The sequence below is a fragment of the Salvelinus sp. IW2-2015 genome, linkage group LG17, assembly GCF_002910315.2.
Source record: "Salvelinus sp. IW2-2015 linkage group LG17, ASM291031v2, whole genome shotgun sequence".
In the NCBI taxonomy this organism is placed as follows: Eukaryota; Metazoa; Chordata; class Actinopteri; order Salmoniformes; family Salmonidae; genus Salvelinus; species Salvelinus sp. IW2-2015.
In genome coordinates, this window is record NC_036857.1 from 745,541 (window position 1) to 760,775 (window position 15,235).

General features: G+C 41.4%; 2 protein-coding genes across 3 annotated transcripts in view; one reads left to right on the forward strand and one right to left on the reverse strand.

Moving 5' to 3' along the window:
• Nucleotides 1-10,439, forward strand: part of LOC111976792 (pyridoxal phosphate homeostasis protein) — a 17,428-nt gene extending 6,989 nt beyond the window's left edge. For both annotated transcript variants that reach the window (XM_024005921.3, XM_024005922.3), the window contains 6 exons: nucleotides 6,805-6,840; nucleotides 6,935-7,010; nucleotides 7,192-7,332; nucleotides 9,276-9,418; nucleotides 9,521-9,619; nucleotides 9,786-10,439. In XM_024005921.3, coding sequence (XP_023861689.1) covers nucleotides 6,805-6,840; nucleotides 6,935-7,010; nucleotides 7,192-7,332; nucleotides 9,276-9,418; nucleotides 9,521-9,619; nucleotides 9,786-9,941 — 651 coding nt within the window. In that variant the 3' untranslated portion in view covers nucleotides 9,942-10,439. The remainder of the gene's footprint in view (nucleotides 1-6,804; nucleotides 6,841-6,934; nucleotides 7,011-7,191; nucleotides 7,333-9,275; nucleotides 9,419-9,520; nucleotides 9,620-9,785) is intronic.
• Nucleotides 10,440-10,840: 401 nt separating this feature from the next.
• On the reverse strand, nucleotides 10,841-14,297 carry LOC111976793 (transmembrane emp24 domain-containing protein 4). Its single transcript, XM_024005923.3, has 5 exons — nucleotides 14,091-14,297; nucleotides 13,658-13,758; nucleotides 13,232-13,357; nucleotides 12,590-12,736; nucleotides 10,841-12,392 (listed from the first exon to the last, which is right to left on the reverse strand). The coding sequence occupies exons 1-5, from the start codon at nucleotides 14,227-14,229 to the stop codon at nucleotides 12,243-12,245; spliced, it is 663 nt and encodes a 220-aa protein (XP_023861691.1). The 5' UTR covers nucleotides 14,230-14,297; the 3' UTR covers nucleotides 10,841-12,242.
• Between the last annotated feature and the right edge of the window lie 938 nt (nucleotides 14,298-15,235).

Here is a 15,235-nt window from a genome sequence, read left to right on the forward strand (position 1 = left end):
GTGAAATACAGTGGAGATAAACCTATGCACTGAGTGCGATGAAGAGAGTAATGTCCTAGAAACATAATTTAAACCAGGTGAGGTCACTGCATGTGTGGGAGGTGGAACTTAAGGGTTAACTAAGGCGTATTGAGCAGGGCTAGGGCTCTACAGTGAAATAAGGCAATAATTACTAACCAAGACAGCAATGGACAGGCATATTGACATTAGGGAGAGGCATGCGTAGCCAAGTGATCATAGGGGTCCAGTGAGTGGCTCGGGTGGAGACACGGCGATTCAGGCAGCTAGCGGGCCGGGGCTAGCAAGCTAGCAGAAGGGCCTTAGAGGGACGTTGCTACGGAGAAAGTCTGTTGTAGCCCCTCGTGCTGTTACATCTGCAGACCAGTCGTCGTGGATCAGCAGGGCTCCATGTGGTAAAAGGGTCCAAGCCAATTGGCGGAATAGGTATAGTGGCAAAAGCTAATAGTCCGATATGCTCTAGACAACTAGCAGGCTAGCAGATGGGCATTCAGGGGAAGTCGTGACGGAGGAGCCAGTTGATAAACCCCTCGGCGCGAATTACGCCGGTATCCAGTCGTGATAGGTCGGCGGGGGTCCGGGCTGATTGACAAAAATAGGTATTGTAGCCCAAGGAGTGGTTGATGGACCTCTTCGGCTAGCCGGGAGATGGGCCTAGCAAGGCTAGCTCCAGGCTAATTGGTTCTTGCTTCGGGAAGAGATGTTAGCCAGGAGTGGCCACTTGGATAGCAGCTAGATAGCTGCGATAATCCAGGTGAAAAGGTTCTGAGCTTGCGGTAGGAATCCGGAGATATGGAGAGAAAAAGTCCGATTTGCTCTGGTTTGAGTCGCGCTGTGCAGACTGGCGAGAGTTGGACGGACTAATCGTAGCTGATGACAGCTAGCAGTGGCTAGCTGGCTGGTAGCTAGTTAGCTGGCTAGCTTCTGTTGGGGTTCCGGTTCAGAAGAAATAGCAGATCCATACCACATTGGGTGAGGCGGATTGCAGGAGAGTATGTTGAAGTTAAGAAGAAAAATATATATTTTTAAATATATGCGAAGAAAAAAATATATAAAAAGATATTCATGGGACACGACAAGACGAAGACAAAAAGACGTCTGACTGCTACGCCATCTTGGACAAACAATGAAACATAATACAGTGTAGACAGACAAAGACGACCCTTTCAGATTTCTCTGTCACCTTGATTGTAGGAAATGCCAGCATCTAAATAAGTGCATTTGGACAGCATATCTTGGTTGCGTTCAGGAGGGCACAATGTTTTACACGTTACCAATACAACTAACACAATATAGTTTTCTATTGTGTCCCCCAATATGTCTTCCTGAATGAGCCTCAGATGTCGGCTGGGTTCATATAACACATCATTTATTTACAATATTTTTTTTGCTTTTTTTTTCCTCTGCTCTCCCATCCAAGACGTTGCCCGTGGTGCCGCCCGCCTGGTAGCTGTAAGTAAGACGAAACCACCTGCCATGGTGATCGAGGCGTACCGAAAAGGACATCGAACTTTGGTGAAAACTATGTGAGTGTTTACCTAGTATTGTACCTGGTTCTCTGTAGCTCAGTTAGTAGACGTGGTCCTCTGTAGTTCAGTTAGTAGAACATGGTCTCTGTAGTTCAGTTAGTAGAGCATGGTCCTCTAGTTAGTAGAGCATGGTCCTCTGTAGTTCAAAGTCTAGTAGAAACATGGTCCTCTGTAGCTCAGCTAGTAGAACATGGTCTCTGTAGCTCAGTTAGTAGAACATGGTCCTCTGTAAGCTCAGTTAGTAGAACATGGTCCTCTGTAGTTCAGTTGTAGAGATGGTCCTCTGTAGTTCAGTTAGTACAACATGGTTCTGTAGTTCAGTGTAGAACATGGTCCTCTGTAGCTCAGTTAGTAGAACATGGTCCTCTGTAGTTAGTAGAACATGGTCCTCTTTAGTTCAGTTAGTAGAACATGGTCCTCTGTAGCTCAGTTAGTAGAAACATGGTCCTCTGTAGTTAGTAGAACATGGTCCTCTTTTAGTTCAGTTAGTAGAAATGGTCCTCTGTAGCTCAGTTAGTAGAACATGGTCCTCTGTATCAGTTAGTAGAACATGGTCCTCTTGTAGTTCAGTTAGTAGAACATGGTCCTCTGTAGCTCAGTTGTAGAACATGGTCCTCTGTAGCTCAGTTAGTAGAGACTGGTCCTCTGTAGTCAGTTAGTAGAACATGGTCCTCTGTAGACTCAGTTAGTAGAACATGGTCTCTGTAGCTTCAGTTAGTAGAACATGGTCCTCTGTAGCCAGTTAGTAGAACATGGTCCTCTGTAGTTCAGTTAGTAGAACATGGTCCTCTGTAGCTCAGTTAGTAGAACATGGTCCTCTGTAGCTCAGTTAGTAGAACATGGTCCTCTGTAGTCAGTTAGTAGAAACATGGTCCTCTGTAGCTTCGTTAGTACATGGTCCTCTGTAGTCAGTTAGTAGAACATGGTCCTCTGTAGTTCAGTTAGTAAGAACATGGTCCTCTGTAGTCAGTTCAGTAGAACATCGTCTCGTAGTTCAGTTAGTAGACATGGTCCTCTGTAGTGCTCAAACTCTAGGTGGCGTTCTGTCTTCTTTCTACAGTTTTCAGCCTCCTACAGTTTTCAGCTTGCCCTCGACTGCTCATGTGACTACAATCACGACGCTCTGTTTTAACATTTAGAAACGTCAATAATAATCACTTGGAATGCGTTTGGCTTTCAAATATATGGCCCTCATCCTTCTTTCATCAGCGAGAAATAATCCTTAAAATAAAAAGATACCCTTATGTGTAGCAGTTACAGATCCATACAGCTATGGAGCCTCCATTTTACTAAACTACACTGTACTGGTTACAGATCCATACAGCTATGGAGCCTCCATTTTACTAAACTACACTGTACTGGTTACAGATCCATAGAGCTATGGAGCCTCCTTTTATACTAAACTACACTGTACTGGTTACAGATCCATAGAGCTATGGAGCCTCCATTTTACTAAACTACACTCGGGGTTGGGGAGTAATGGATAACATGTAAACTGTTACATGTAAGGGATTACAAAAAACTAACTGTAAGCCATTACGTTAGCAGCAAAAATATTGTAATCAGATTATAGATTATTTTGAAAAACTTTTAAATTCAGAAAGGATGTTTGCTAAAAAGAAATTTGACACTTCTATGTTTTCTCAATGACATTCAAATCAGCATTGAAAAAAGGCGCAAGTTTAAGTTTGTTCCACTTGAGCGAGTCTGACCACAAGTCAGAGACCACCATGATGACACACCACATGTGTTTGATGGATCGCGGGAAAAGAGCAGGARTAGGCTTTTGTAGGCTACAGTCCAAGCTACGTCTTCAATGGTACGACTGCTGTCGGCATCCAAAGATTATCCAACTTGAATAAACGCTTGGAGGTAATGATGACAGCAGTGGTGTAGTCTACGGCGATACTGAAATCACTATTATTGATATCTACATAGCGCATTGATGTAGCTATTTGCGCCTTACGGATTGTGGTTGTGGATGGCTGTTCACAAATGTAAGTGTGTATTTGAACTCAATAATGGTTTGAATTCAAGAAGTTTAAGATGCCTATAGATAATTGTTTTTGAAACCAGTGGACAGCCAGTGAAAAATGCTCTCTTGCGGCAGCTGCATAGTGCAGATCCCAGCCTATAGAATAACAGCTGCATAGTGCAGATCCCAGCCTATAGAATAACAGCTGCATAGTGCAGATCCCAGCCTATAGAATAACAGCTGCATATCGCAGATCCCAGCCTATAGAATAACTGCTGCATAGTGCAGATCCCAGCCTGTGGGATAAAAGTGGGGCTTTTATTGCTCAATCTAATTCATGCTGATAAAAAGACCTAATAGACACATGCTCAAACTTGCACACTTTTGATAAACTTAAAGGGGCAATCTATAGTTGCTACATCCATTTTTGGACTAATAAATTATATATATTATGGTAAAGATATAATTTAATCGTATTATAGTATGTAGTAGAAAGCGATGGGTTAGAAGAAGCCTACATAACCAACCCATAAAGTACAATTTAACATCCACATATGGCCAGCTATGTAAACTTTAACATCGATTTATCCTGCAATAGATGTCGTTCAATTGGTAACGTACATTTTGGTCTTCTAATGCCTCTTAAGGGGAAAGAAATCTAAAAATAACTGAGTCTAATCAGATTACATTACTGAGTTTGGGTAATCCAAAAGTTATGTTACTGATTACAATTTTGGACAGGTAACTAGTAACAGATTACATTTAGAAAGTAACCTAGGCAACCCTGACTACACTGTAGCAGTTACAGATCCATACAGCTATGGAGCCTCCATCCTACTAAACTACACTGTAGCAGTTACAGATCCATACAGCTATGGAGCCTCCAATCCTCTAACTACACTGGATTATACAGATCCATACAGCTATGGAGCCTCCCATCCTACTAAACTACACTGTAGCAGTTACAGATCCATACAGCTATGGAGCCTCCATCCTACTAAACTACACTGTAGCAGTTACAGATCCATAAGCTATGGAGCCTCCATCCTACTAAACTAACTGTAGCAGTTACAGATCCATACAGCTATGGAGCCTCCATCCTACTAACTACACTGTAGCAGTTACAGATCCATACAGCTATGGAGCCTCCATCCTACTAAACTACACTGTACTGGTACAGATCCATACAGCTTGGAGCCTCCATCCTACTAAACTACACTGTAGCAGTTACAGATCCATACAGCTATGGAGCCTCCATCCTACTAAACTACACTGTAGCAGTTACAGATCCATACAGCTATGGAGCCTCCATCCTACTAAACTACACTGTACAGTTACAGATCCATACAGCTATGGAGCCTCCATCCTACTAAACTCACTGTACTGCAGTTACAGATCCATACAGCTATGGAGCCTCCATCCTACTAAACTACACTGTAGCAGTTACAGATCCATACAGCTATGGAGCCTCCATCCTACTAAACTACACTGTAGCAGTTACAGATCCATAAGCTATGGAGCCCCCATCCTACTAAACTACACTGTAGCGTTACAGATCCTACAGCTTAGGAGCCTCCATCCTACTAAACTACACTGTGAGTTACAGATCCATACAGCTATGGAGCCTCCATCCTACAAAAACTACACTGTAGCTGGTTACAGATCCATACAGCTATGGAGCCTCCATCCTACTAACTACACTGTAGCAGTTACAGATCCATACAGCTATGGAGCCTCCATCCTACTAACTACTACACTGTACTGGTTACAGATCCATACAGCTATGGACCCCCATCCTACTAAACTACACTGTAGCAGTTACAGATCCATACAGCTATGGAGCCTCCATCCTACTAAACTACACTGTAACTGGGTTACACGAGACATACAGCTATGGAGCCTCCATCCTACTAAACTACACTGTAGCAGTTACAGATCCATACAGCTATGGAGCCTCCATCCTACTAAACTCACTGTACTGGTTACAGATCCATAGAGCTTATGGGAGCCTCACATCCTACTAAACTACACTGTACTAGGCGTTAGACCTCATACAGTAGGAGCTCCTACCCTACTAACTACACGTTAGGTTACAGATCCCATACAGCTATGGAGCCTCCACTCCTACTAAACTACCACTGCTAGCGTTACAGATCCATACAGCTAGGAGCCTCCATCCACTAACCTCACCTGTAGCAGTTACCGCCCCATAGCTACGAGCTCCACCTCTCTACACGTGGTCTCACGCTCTCAGCTTTGGCCTCATCCTACTAACACTACAACTCTGAGTCTCACATCGTCAATAGAGCTATGGACCCATCTACTAACTACACTGTAGCAGTTACAGATCCATACAGCTATGGAGCCTCCATCACACTAACACACTGAACGCACGCTTCAGATCCATACGCTATGGAGCCTATCACTACCCACTACACTGTACGCGTTCACGATCCATACAGCTATGGAGCCTCCATCCTCCTAAATACACTGTAGCTTACCAGATCCATAGAGCCTTGGAGCCCTCCATCCTACTAAAACTACACTGTAGCAGTTACAGATCCATACAGCTATGGAGCCTCCATCCTACTAAACTACACTGTAGCAGTTACAGATCCATACAGCTATGGATGCTTTCATCCATTGAAACCACACTTCTGCTACACTTCCCGAGTTACGCTTACACACAGGTGGTCGGTGGATGCTTTATAGCTAATTAGCACAGGTGGTTGCCTCTTGTCTTCCCTCCTTTTTCCATAAACAAGCACTGTAACATTGGCATATGGCTGTGTGGGAACACGAACCCTATCAAAGTGTGTATCAATGTAACCTTTTTTTTGTTTTTAGAAAATGATTTATTGTTGATGTGAAAGATAAAATCCTTATGCTTCCAAAACCGTACCGCAAGCGACGCGTGTTAGTTTTCAGATTGAGTGTCGGGGCTCCGAAACAAAAGTCCCCCGTACAGAAGACTTCTTCGTCCAATGAGAGTTGTGTGATGTAATGGAACTGAGAGTTGGCRTCAAAGTCCTCTGTAGCTCAGTTGGGTGAGAATGTCGCTTTTAATGCGAGGATGGTGGGTTTGATTCCCGGGACCCACCCGTACGTATAATCAAGGCACGCATGATTGTGAGTCGCTTTGGATAATAATAGTCTGATAAATGGCATACGTTATATACATGATGGGAACATGTTGTACAGTTCCACATAAAACCTTTATTAGTAATGTGAAGACATTTTGCGGTCTGATTTTTTTGTTGTCATTTTACTCCTCACTTTTAGGTGAATGAACTTGTGGATAAAGCTTCAAATCCCCAGGTTTGTTGAAAGGTTTAAGTCACATTGTTCTTTACCATATGGATTATGTCTATCCAGCAACTGTTAAAAATAATATATTTCTGTCCTAACCTAGATTTTAGAATCATGCCCAGAAATCGAGTGGCATTTTATTGGCCATTTACAGAAGAATAATGTCAACAAACTTTTGGGTAAGTAATATGTCACATCTTGTGCAACATGTTTATGCCTTCATACCTCTAAAGCTGTTAACATCAACTTGCATGTCTCCCTATACCCAGCGGTCCTTGTCAAAAAGCAAGCTTTTGAACACCATTCCGTAGCCTTTAGCAACACCAGCATATCTTAACTGTACTCACACACTTCCCACAGGTGTACCAAACCTGTTCATGGTGGAGACAGTGGACTCTGTCAAGTTGGCCGACAAGGTAAACAGCTCCTGGCTGCGGTTGAGAACAGCTAGTACGCAGACGTTAAAGATCATGGTTCAGATCAACACCAGTGGGGAGGAAAGTAAGTGTTCACACCAGGGGTTGGAACCCCATCATTTTTTCCCCCCAATCGTTTTGTTCTGAACAGAACCAATTTTGTTGTTGTTGTTGTTGTTGTTACGTTACACTGTTCCGACCAGAAATATAAAGTTATGAACCGGTTCGAACCGCCAAAAAAGTACCACTTTATTTCTTTCCTTTCTGTTCCTTTTTAAACCTCTGAAATATACATTTATTTTTTAACTTAAGCTCGTTATTAAATTAAATTACCAATCAGTGCGGATAGAGCAGCTTGCTGYGGAGTGTATAMGCGATTTAATCTGTATAGGAAAGCCGTTAGGAACCACTTTTGCAGTGAAAGCATGGTTTAATCMTATTGAAAGACAAACACAMACTGTGCTGCCAGTCACAGTGTAGGGCACGAGATGCATCAGACATTTTGAGGGTGAGGATGGAGGARGCTTGCCTTGAAGCGCTGGGCATCTTGTTATGACATGTATTATCTGAATTAGGCCCATAGAATTATACCTACGGAGCAGCGGCTTCTATGGAGGAACTTTTAATGTCTTTGAACTACCGAGTTGGTTTAACGTTGAACCAGAGCTAGCTAGCTAACAAGCTTGTGTGTGCAGAGCGGCACCAGAATTTAAAATAAAACATTTACCTTTTTGTAGTTAATAAAGCCAATGTGAAACATGGTAACTATAGTATCAAATAGCATTGAAAAAGTCAATTAATTATTCTCTAATTAAACATCTCTCCCTAATTTCTGAATTACACTTTGTCAGTAGGCTACAGTAACCTATTCTTACATGGGGAGGGGCAGGTAGCATATACACAGACCRATTAGCAAAGATTTACAACTGGCAGGCAGATGCTGGAATAAGTTTCTGTGTGACAGAGGGAGGGCCTTGCATAGGCGCTTTGTTGCGATTTTTGTGGGACTGGAATAAAATGCTCGGAACGTGAAATAACGTTACTAACCAGTTCCCATGCTTTTAAAATAACGGTTCTGTTCCGGAACAGCATAGATCACTTTCGTTTTCGGTTYGGGTTCTGTYCCTCAAATAATTTTGTTATTTTCYGKTTTTTGGTTCTGTTTCCTGAACCGGTTTCAACCCTTGGTTCACACACACGCAGGTTGGCATTTATTGAGATGACTCATGTACTGGAGGAAGCACTGCAGAGGTCACTAGCTGGCACAGCCACAATGTCATAAAATCAGATKTTTAAACTTAACCTTAATCCTAATGCCTAACCCWGACCTTAAAATAAGACCAAAAAGCTMATTTTTTAATATATTTTTTAAACATTTCTATCTAGACAATTTTGACKTTGCAGCTGGCCCATCTAGTAGAAATCGCTCAGTTCTGCCTCAAGGGCAACAATCATGAAGTCAACCTGCTTCACAGACAGATACACAAACTACTGTTCCACACAGAGTGTACAAAACATTAAGAACACCTTCCTAATATTGAGTCCCTCGCCCCCATTTTGCAGAACAGCCTCATTTCGTCAGGGGTCATGGACTCTACAAGGTGTTGAAAGCGTTCCATGGGGATGCTGGCCCATGTTGACTCCAATGCTTCCCACAGTTGTTAAGTTGGCTGGATGTCCTTTGGGTGGTGGACCATTCTTKATACACACGGGAAACTGTTGAGCGTGAAAAACCCAGCAGCGTTGCAGTTCTTGACACAAACTGGTGCGCCTGGCACCTACTACCATACCCAAAGGCAGTTAAACCTTTTTTCTTGCCCATTCACCCTCTGAATGGCACACATACTCAAGGCTTAAAAATCMTTCTTTAACCTGTCTCCTCCCCTTCATCTACACTGATTTTGATGTGGATTTAACAATTTACATCAATAAGGGATCATAGCTTTCACCTGGATTGGCCTGGTCAGGCTAAGTTATGGAAATAGCAGGTGTTCTTAATGTTTTGTACACTGTGTACATTACCTCTAGGTAAACATGGACTGCCTCCTGGTGAGACCGTGACCACGGTGAAACACATTTTATCCAAATGCTCTGCCCTACACTTCTCCGGACTCATGACCATAGGTCGCTATGGCTACGACCTAGCTGATGGCCCTAACCCAGATTTTCAGGTATTTGACTGTTATGATTACCCTRATGTTTTTATGTTAAGGCYTTYGGTAAAGATCTATAGGTGTGTGTGTGTGTTAAGTCTGTTGCGCATCACCAACCAGGCTTTGCTGAGTCGGCGACAGGAAGTGTGTGCCAGTCTACAACTGCCGCTTGAGGATGTGGAGCTTAGTATGGGCATGTCCACTGACTTCGAACACGCGGTGAGTTCCACTGTTCCAGCCTTCTCAATGGCTAATACAATATGTTCTTAACATATTCAATGATCAGATATTGATTAGGCTACCCATTTGCAACTCGAATGCTTGTGCTGTTTGTATAAGTTATACCCTTCTGAGGTATATCTCCTCTTCCGTTTCCTCCTTTTAGATTGAGGTGGGTTCAACCAACGTGCGAGTGGGTAGTACTATTTTTGGWAATAGGGATTATCCCAAYACTCCCACTCCCAGTCCAGAGAAAAAGTCAAAGGTTCCGACAGAAGARGCAGCTAAGAAGATGGAGCGTCTCACTGTGACAGGACAGTGATGTTTCTCCTCCCTACACACTCACAACAGGCTGAAAAGGATTTAGTATTTTATGAGATTTTCTGGAAAGAAACAACAGCAAGTTTCCACAGTAKGTCTTTATGATGTCTTTGGTTGATGTAGTAGTTTTCTACAGAGCCCATTCATTTATTTKAGCATTTTTACATGACGTTCGATCTTTTAAGTTGACGTTGCAAACTTCTTCTCACATTAGACATAGATTCTCATTAATCSATTGATGGTATTGGATATAAGAAGTTCCCTACCTCACATCTTGGTCTTGTGCCAACCCTAGATTCAATAGATACCGTTTTACACGATAACGGAAATAGAGATAATTTGGAGAGTCAAGCAGAGGTCGACTCTCTCGACTCCCCCTTTATATCATGACGTATGGTATGAGGCGATTAAATTGTTTTGTATGGTGTCAGATATTTGACATTTTTATAATTGATAAACCAAATKAGAAAACAGCAGGTAAAGAGTGATTCATACCATATGTTTACATTGCCGTATTATTTCATTTTGTGTGATGTCAGTGATTCTTCTGGTCTGAATTATTTGTTGGTGCAGTAAAATATTTAAGAATGAACCTATGCAAAAAGGAAATAGTTTAGTTTGTTCTGTTATGAGATTTTCTATCTGATAGTTATTATGGAACAATAACTCTGTAGTTACCATCAATGTAAAACTAAATCCATAACTGAGGGTGATAATGATCACATTCAGTGAATTGTATTGAAAAACATTCACTTAAACAAGATACAGGGTTAAATTAAAACTGAGGAAGGTGACAAGCAATAAAATATTTATTGAAAATAACTTGTGTTATAAAAAAAATCCTATTCAGGAAATGTAAATGAATGTTACATAAACAAAGAACAACAGATGGAAATCAAATACTTTTTCAATTTTTATTGAGTACATTGAAATGACAGCCAACCAAAAGTGAAAACCTCGTGACTTTCTTCCTTGTCATAACACTACAGTATTGTCATTAAATATTGTATTCGCATCTTACTGATATCTAGATTGTAACCTAAACCCTTGTTCAGTTTTGAATAACTCAAGGGTATTTTATCATGGGCATTCAAATTTAATCTGCACCTGATTTAATGATTAGTTGGTCTTTAAAAAACAGGGCTGTTTGGACCTCTAGAAATATAAATAATGCCATGTTTTCTGGAATGATACTGCTCTTCAACAGAAGGTAAGGATGTGGATGCCATTCTACTTGTGAACTGGTGTTTGGGCGTGAACAGGTCAGTCATTAAGATATCCCTATTATTAGCTATGTTACAATCATGTTAGTTGACTAAATCACAATATAGTCCAAATACAAGTGTTTAAACCAAACGTATACAGTTTTCAGAAAGACCAAGATCTACAAAATACTTTTGACTGCTTAGTCCAAAGTGACACAAAATGAAATTTGACTTTTGCCACTGCTTATATGTACAGTCCAACAAAGTGTATACAACAACTACACAGCAGTAGACCTAATACAACAAAATGGACACAGGTGCTGCTTACTTATCACAATAATTAAAATCACTGAATAATAATGGACAATACAAAACACACTGGTTCTCCTCAATTCATTTGCTTCCCGGGTTTAAAAGGGGCAATCTGCGGTTGTTACATACATTTTTAGACTTAGAAATTAATATGTATTCATTGATTCTTGAAGAATAACTTAAACGCCTCACGAGCTTCGTTCAACTGTTGTACCCCATCAGAACCTAAAATATAAGCTTGTTTTATACTCCAATGTTTATAAACAAAGTAAAATGTAAACACACAATTTTGATCTCATAGTTGGTCAGTCCTTGAATTTATAGCTGTGACTAACAATTTGTGTGGTTAAATTTCTCCAGCCCTATCCCTCAGCTGCAGATTGCCCATTTTAAAGGGCAACTCCACCACTTCTCAACCTCATTCGTTATCGCCAGCATAATACCAGTGTTAACATATGTGAAATGGCACATTTATGTTTATATAAAAAATAAAAAAAGTAAAGTTCTACCCGATGACATCAAAAGTTAAAACATTTTAGAAACTGATTTAAAACAGATTTGTGGTGGTGACATGGGGAGCAAGAAACTCATTGCAGGTTTGGAAAATCACTTTTTTTAGTACCTTAAATGAGCTGGTTTCACATRCGTACACTGAGGTTGAAAGTGGCGGAATTGCCCTTTTTAAGCATCTCTACTAAATCACATCGACACCATGTCTCTCTGCCAGTCAGCTCTGTATGGGTGTGATGCCTGTCTTGAACTCAATCAGTGATGGCCTGTGAGCATTACACCAACTTCTTGGCCTCAAAGAAGCTCTTGAGGTGCTTCATCTGCCAGATGCCAGTGACGATGAGGATAAGCGTCTGAGCTATCGACCACCAAAGCACACGCTGGTTGGTGCTCTCACTTGTCATGCGGAACCGCTCCTCACGATACTGTTAAAAGAGATACACAGACAGTCACTAGAACATTGAAAGACAAGGGGAAAATCCTCACGATACTGTGAAAAGACACAGACATTCCACAACACRGATTTGTATGGCATGTTTTAAAAACATTTCAAGATTTTATTATCACATATGTTGTAGCTTAGTTATTTAACTCAAAATGTAGACTTTATCTTTCAACYYACCCGCTGATAGTTCTGYTCTTTCTGAATCTGTTCTGCTTGGTCCAGTAATTGTCGAGCTCTTAATTGCAGCTCTGTGAGCTTGTCTTTTGCTGCGATTTCAGGGTAGTTGTTGGTATGCTCACCAACCTGAATATCCAGGTGGACTCTCTGTAAGATAGAACACAAGGTTATAATGCCAGACTTGTGTATGTGTGTCGTTAACAGGGTGAATGGGCAAGAAAAAAATATGTAAGTGCCTTCGAACAGGGTATGGTAGTCGGTGCCAGGCGCACCGGTTTGTGTCAAGAATGGCAACGCTGCTGGGTTTTTCACGCTCAACAGTTTCCCCGTGTGTATCAAGAATGGTCCACCACCTAAACGACATCCTGTCAACTTGACACAACTGTGGGAAGCATTGGAGTCAACGTGGGCCAGCATCCCTGTGGAACACTTTCGACACCTTGTAGAGTCCATGCCCCAACAAATTGAGGCTGTTCTGATGGGGAAATTGGAAAGGGGGGGGGGGGGTGCAACTCAATATTAGGAAGGTATTCTTAATGTTTTGTATTCTCAGTGTATTTCCTGCTTTATGGAAGTTTTTGTTGTGAGCAGAACATTTTTCTGAACAACCCATTCTGTATGAGCAACACATCCCACTCATACCAGTTTGCCACCAGCAAACAGGGCCATCTTGGTGGAGTTGGAGAGCAGGCAGATCTGGTGCTCGCCTGGTGTATGGGATGTGAAGGTGAACCGTCCATCTGACCCATACTGACGAGACAGGATGATCTAGAATAAGAAGGGTTTGGAGAGAAATAGAGACGATGAAACACACGTGGAGGCATTGTGTGCATGAAGATATGATATTTAGATTGTTGTCTTGTGTATATGTATTGTGTGATGCAAAATGAATTGCCCTCATTGAGGTCATTCAAGTTTTCTGAATATACAAACTGTAGTGACTGTACACATTTGAGAGTGTGGTAACTTTATTTCTAATCTCATGGACTGACAACGTAAATTAGGCAAAATTGTTGTTCTGGGTTAACCGAGATTACATTACATCTCTTTTCTCATTGATGGACTGACCTTAGTATCTGGATCCTTGATCTCCACATGCATTCCAAGGCCAGGGGTGGCTGGGAGGAACGATCCGGTCTGCTTGTCCCACAGCTGGGTCCTGTATTTCCCTAGAAATAGAGAGATGACATTTGACAAAAAAAAACAATTTTATGAAAGCTATTCCTCATATCCTCAATAGATGGCATACTCCATCTCAAAAAACAATACACTGCACTGGCTCACCACATATTAAATCATCTTCTCATCTTTTGTAGCTAGCTCGAAAACGATTTTTATTTATTAAGACCCATGTGATAGATATTTTTCATCCATCCGGAAATTAAAGACATGCATTTACTAACTGACTGAATAAAAATAGCCTATGAGCCAGAAGCAGCTAGCTAACTAGCTAACGTTAACCAGCTATAGATAACGCTAAAACCATAGCWAGCTAACTTACCAATAACCATAGTTTCATCTGGAATTTCCTCTATAAAGCATTTTTTCTCCGTCTCCCCAATGTGAAAATAGAGAGCGTAACTTGGAGAGAGCCAAGCAAATAATATGATAATTCCGGCGCCAGGTACAGTGAGCATCATGTCAAAACAGCTTTGTTGTCACCATCAACAGAGTCAGCGCAGTAGATGCTAGTGATGGGTCGTTCGCGAACAAACGGCTCTTTTTKAACGGATCTCTTTGGTGAACGTTGGGAACCGAACCGCATCAGTGAAAGAGCYGTTCATTTGGTTCCCTGATTTGCATACTGCTACTACTGCTTTTTGAGCTCAAATCAACGTTTTTCTGTAGATAATTTAGAAAATAATGATCCAAAGAGGATGAATCCTCACTGCAAAAACAATATATAGTGGGGAGAGCGCGTCAATCTGATCCGTTTGRGAGCCAAACGAGCCGGCTCTTTTACGTGAACGGAGCCGATTGAGCCGGCTCAYTAAAAAGAGTCCGAATGCCCATCACTAGTAGATGCAAGCAGCTGCTGCTGTACTTTTATTTTGAAACACCGTCGGAAGTGTTTTTATTTTTTTTACAGGATCGCACACTACCCAGAATGCACTTCACCGAGACAGATTTTGGTGGCGTTATGATGCGAGGATATCTCGGCATCTACAATTGCATTTCACTGTGGGACGTTATAAAACGGTGTTTGGATGTTGTTAAAACATATGATTCTAGTAATTCAGAATTATTAAATGAGTTAAATGATTTGGCTAAGTGATGTATACTCCGACTTCAACTATAATATACTCACATTTGTGGTATAATTTTTTGGTTCGAAAATTTGACTAAGGGTAATCTTTAAAAAACCACACTCGTTTACAGATTCTAGTTTTTTTTAGGGTGGGGGGGGGGACGGTATGGACATAAATGTTTCATTGATAGAAAATTAGTAGAATGTCGGACAAATCCATCTCCTCCGGCTTACTCTCACCATTATGTGGTAATGAGTGGAAACGCAACGGATGCTTCACATTCACATCCTATGAAATATCGGGCTCATTGTGGCACCAACCTCCACAGAGTTAATTATCCAGAAACAGAGTTGATTATCGCTACACCGCAGCTTACACATTCTCCTAAGAATGAACG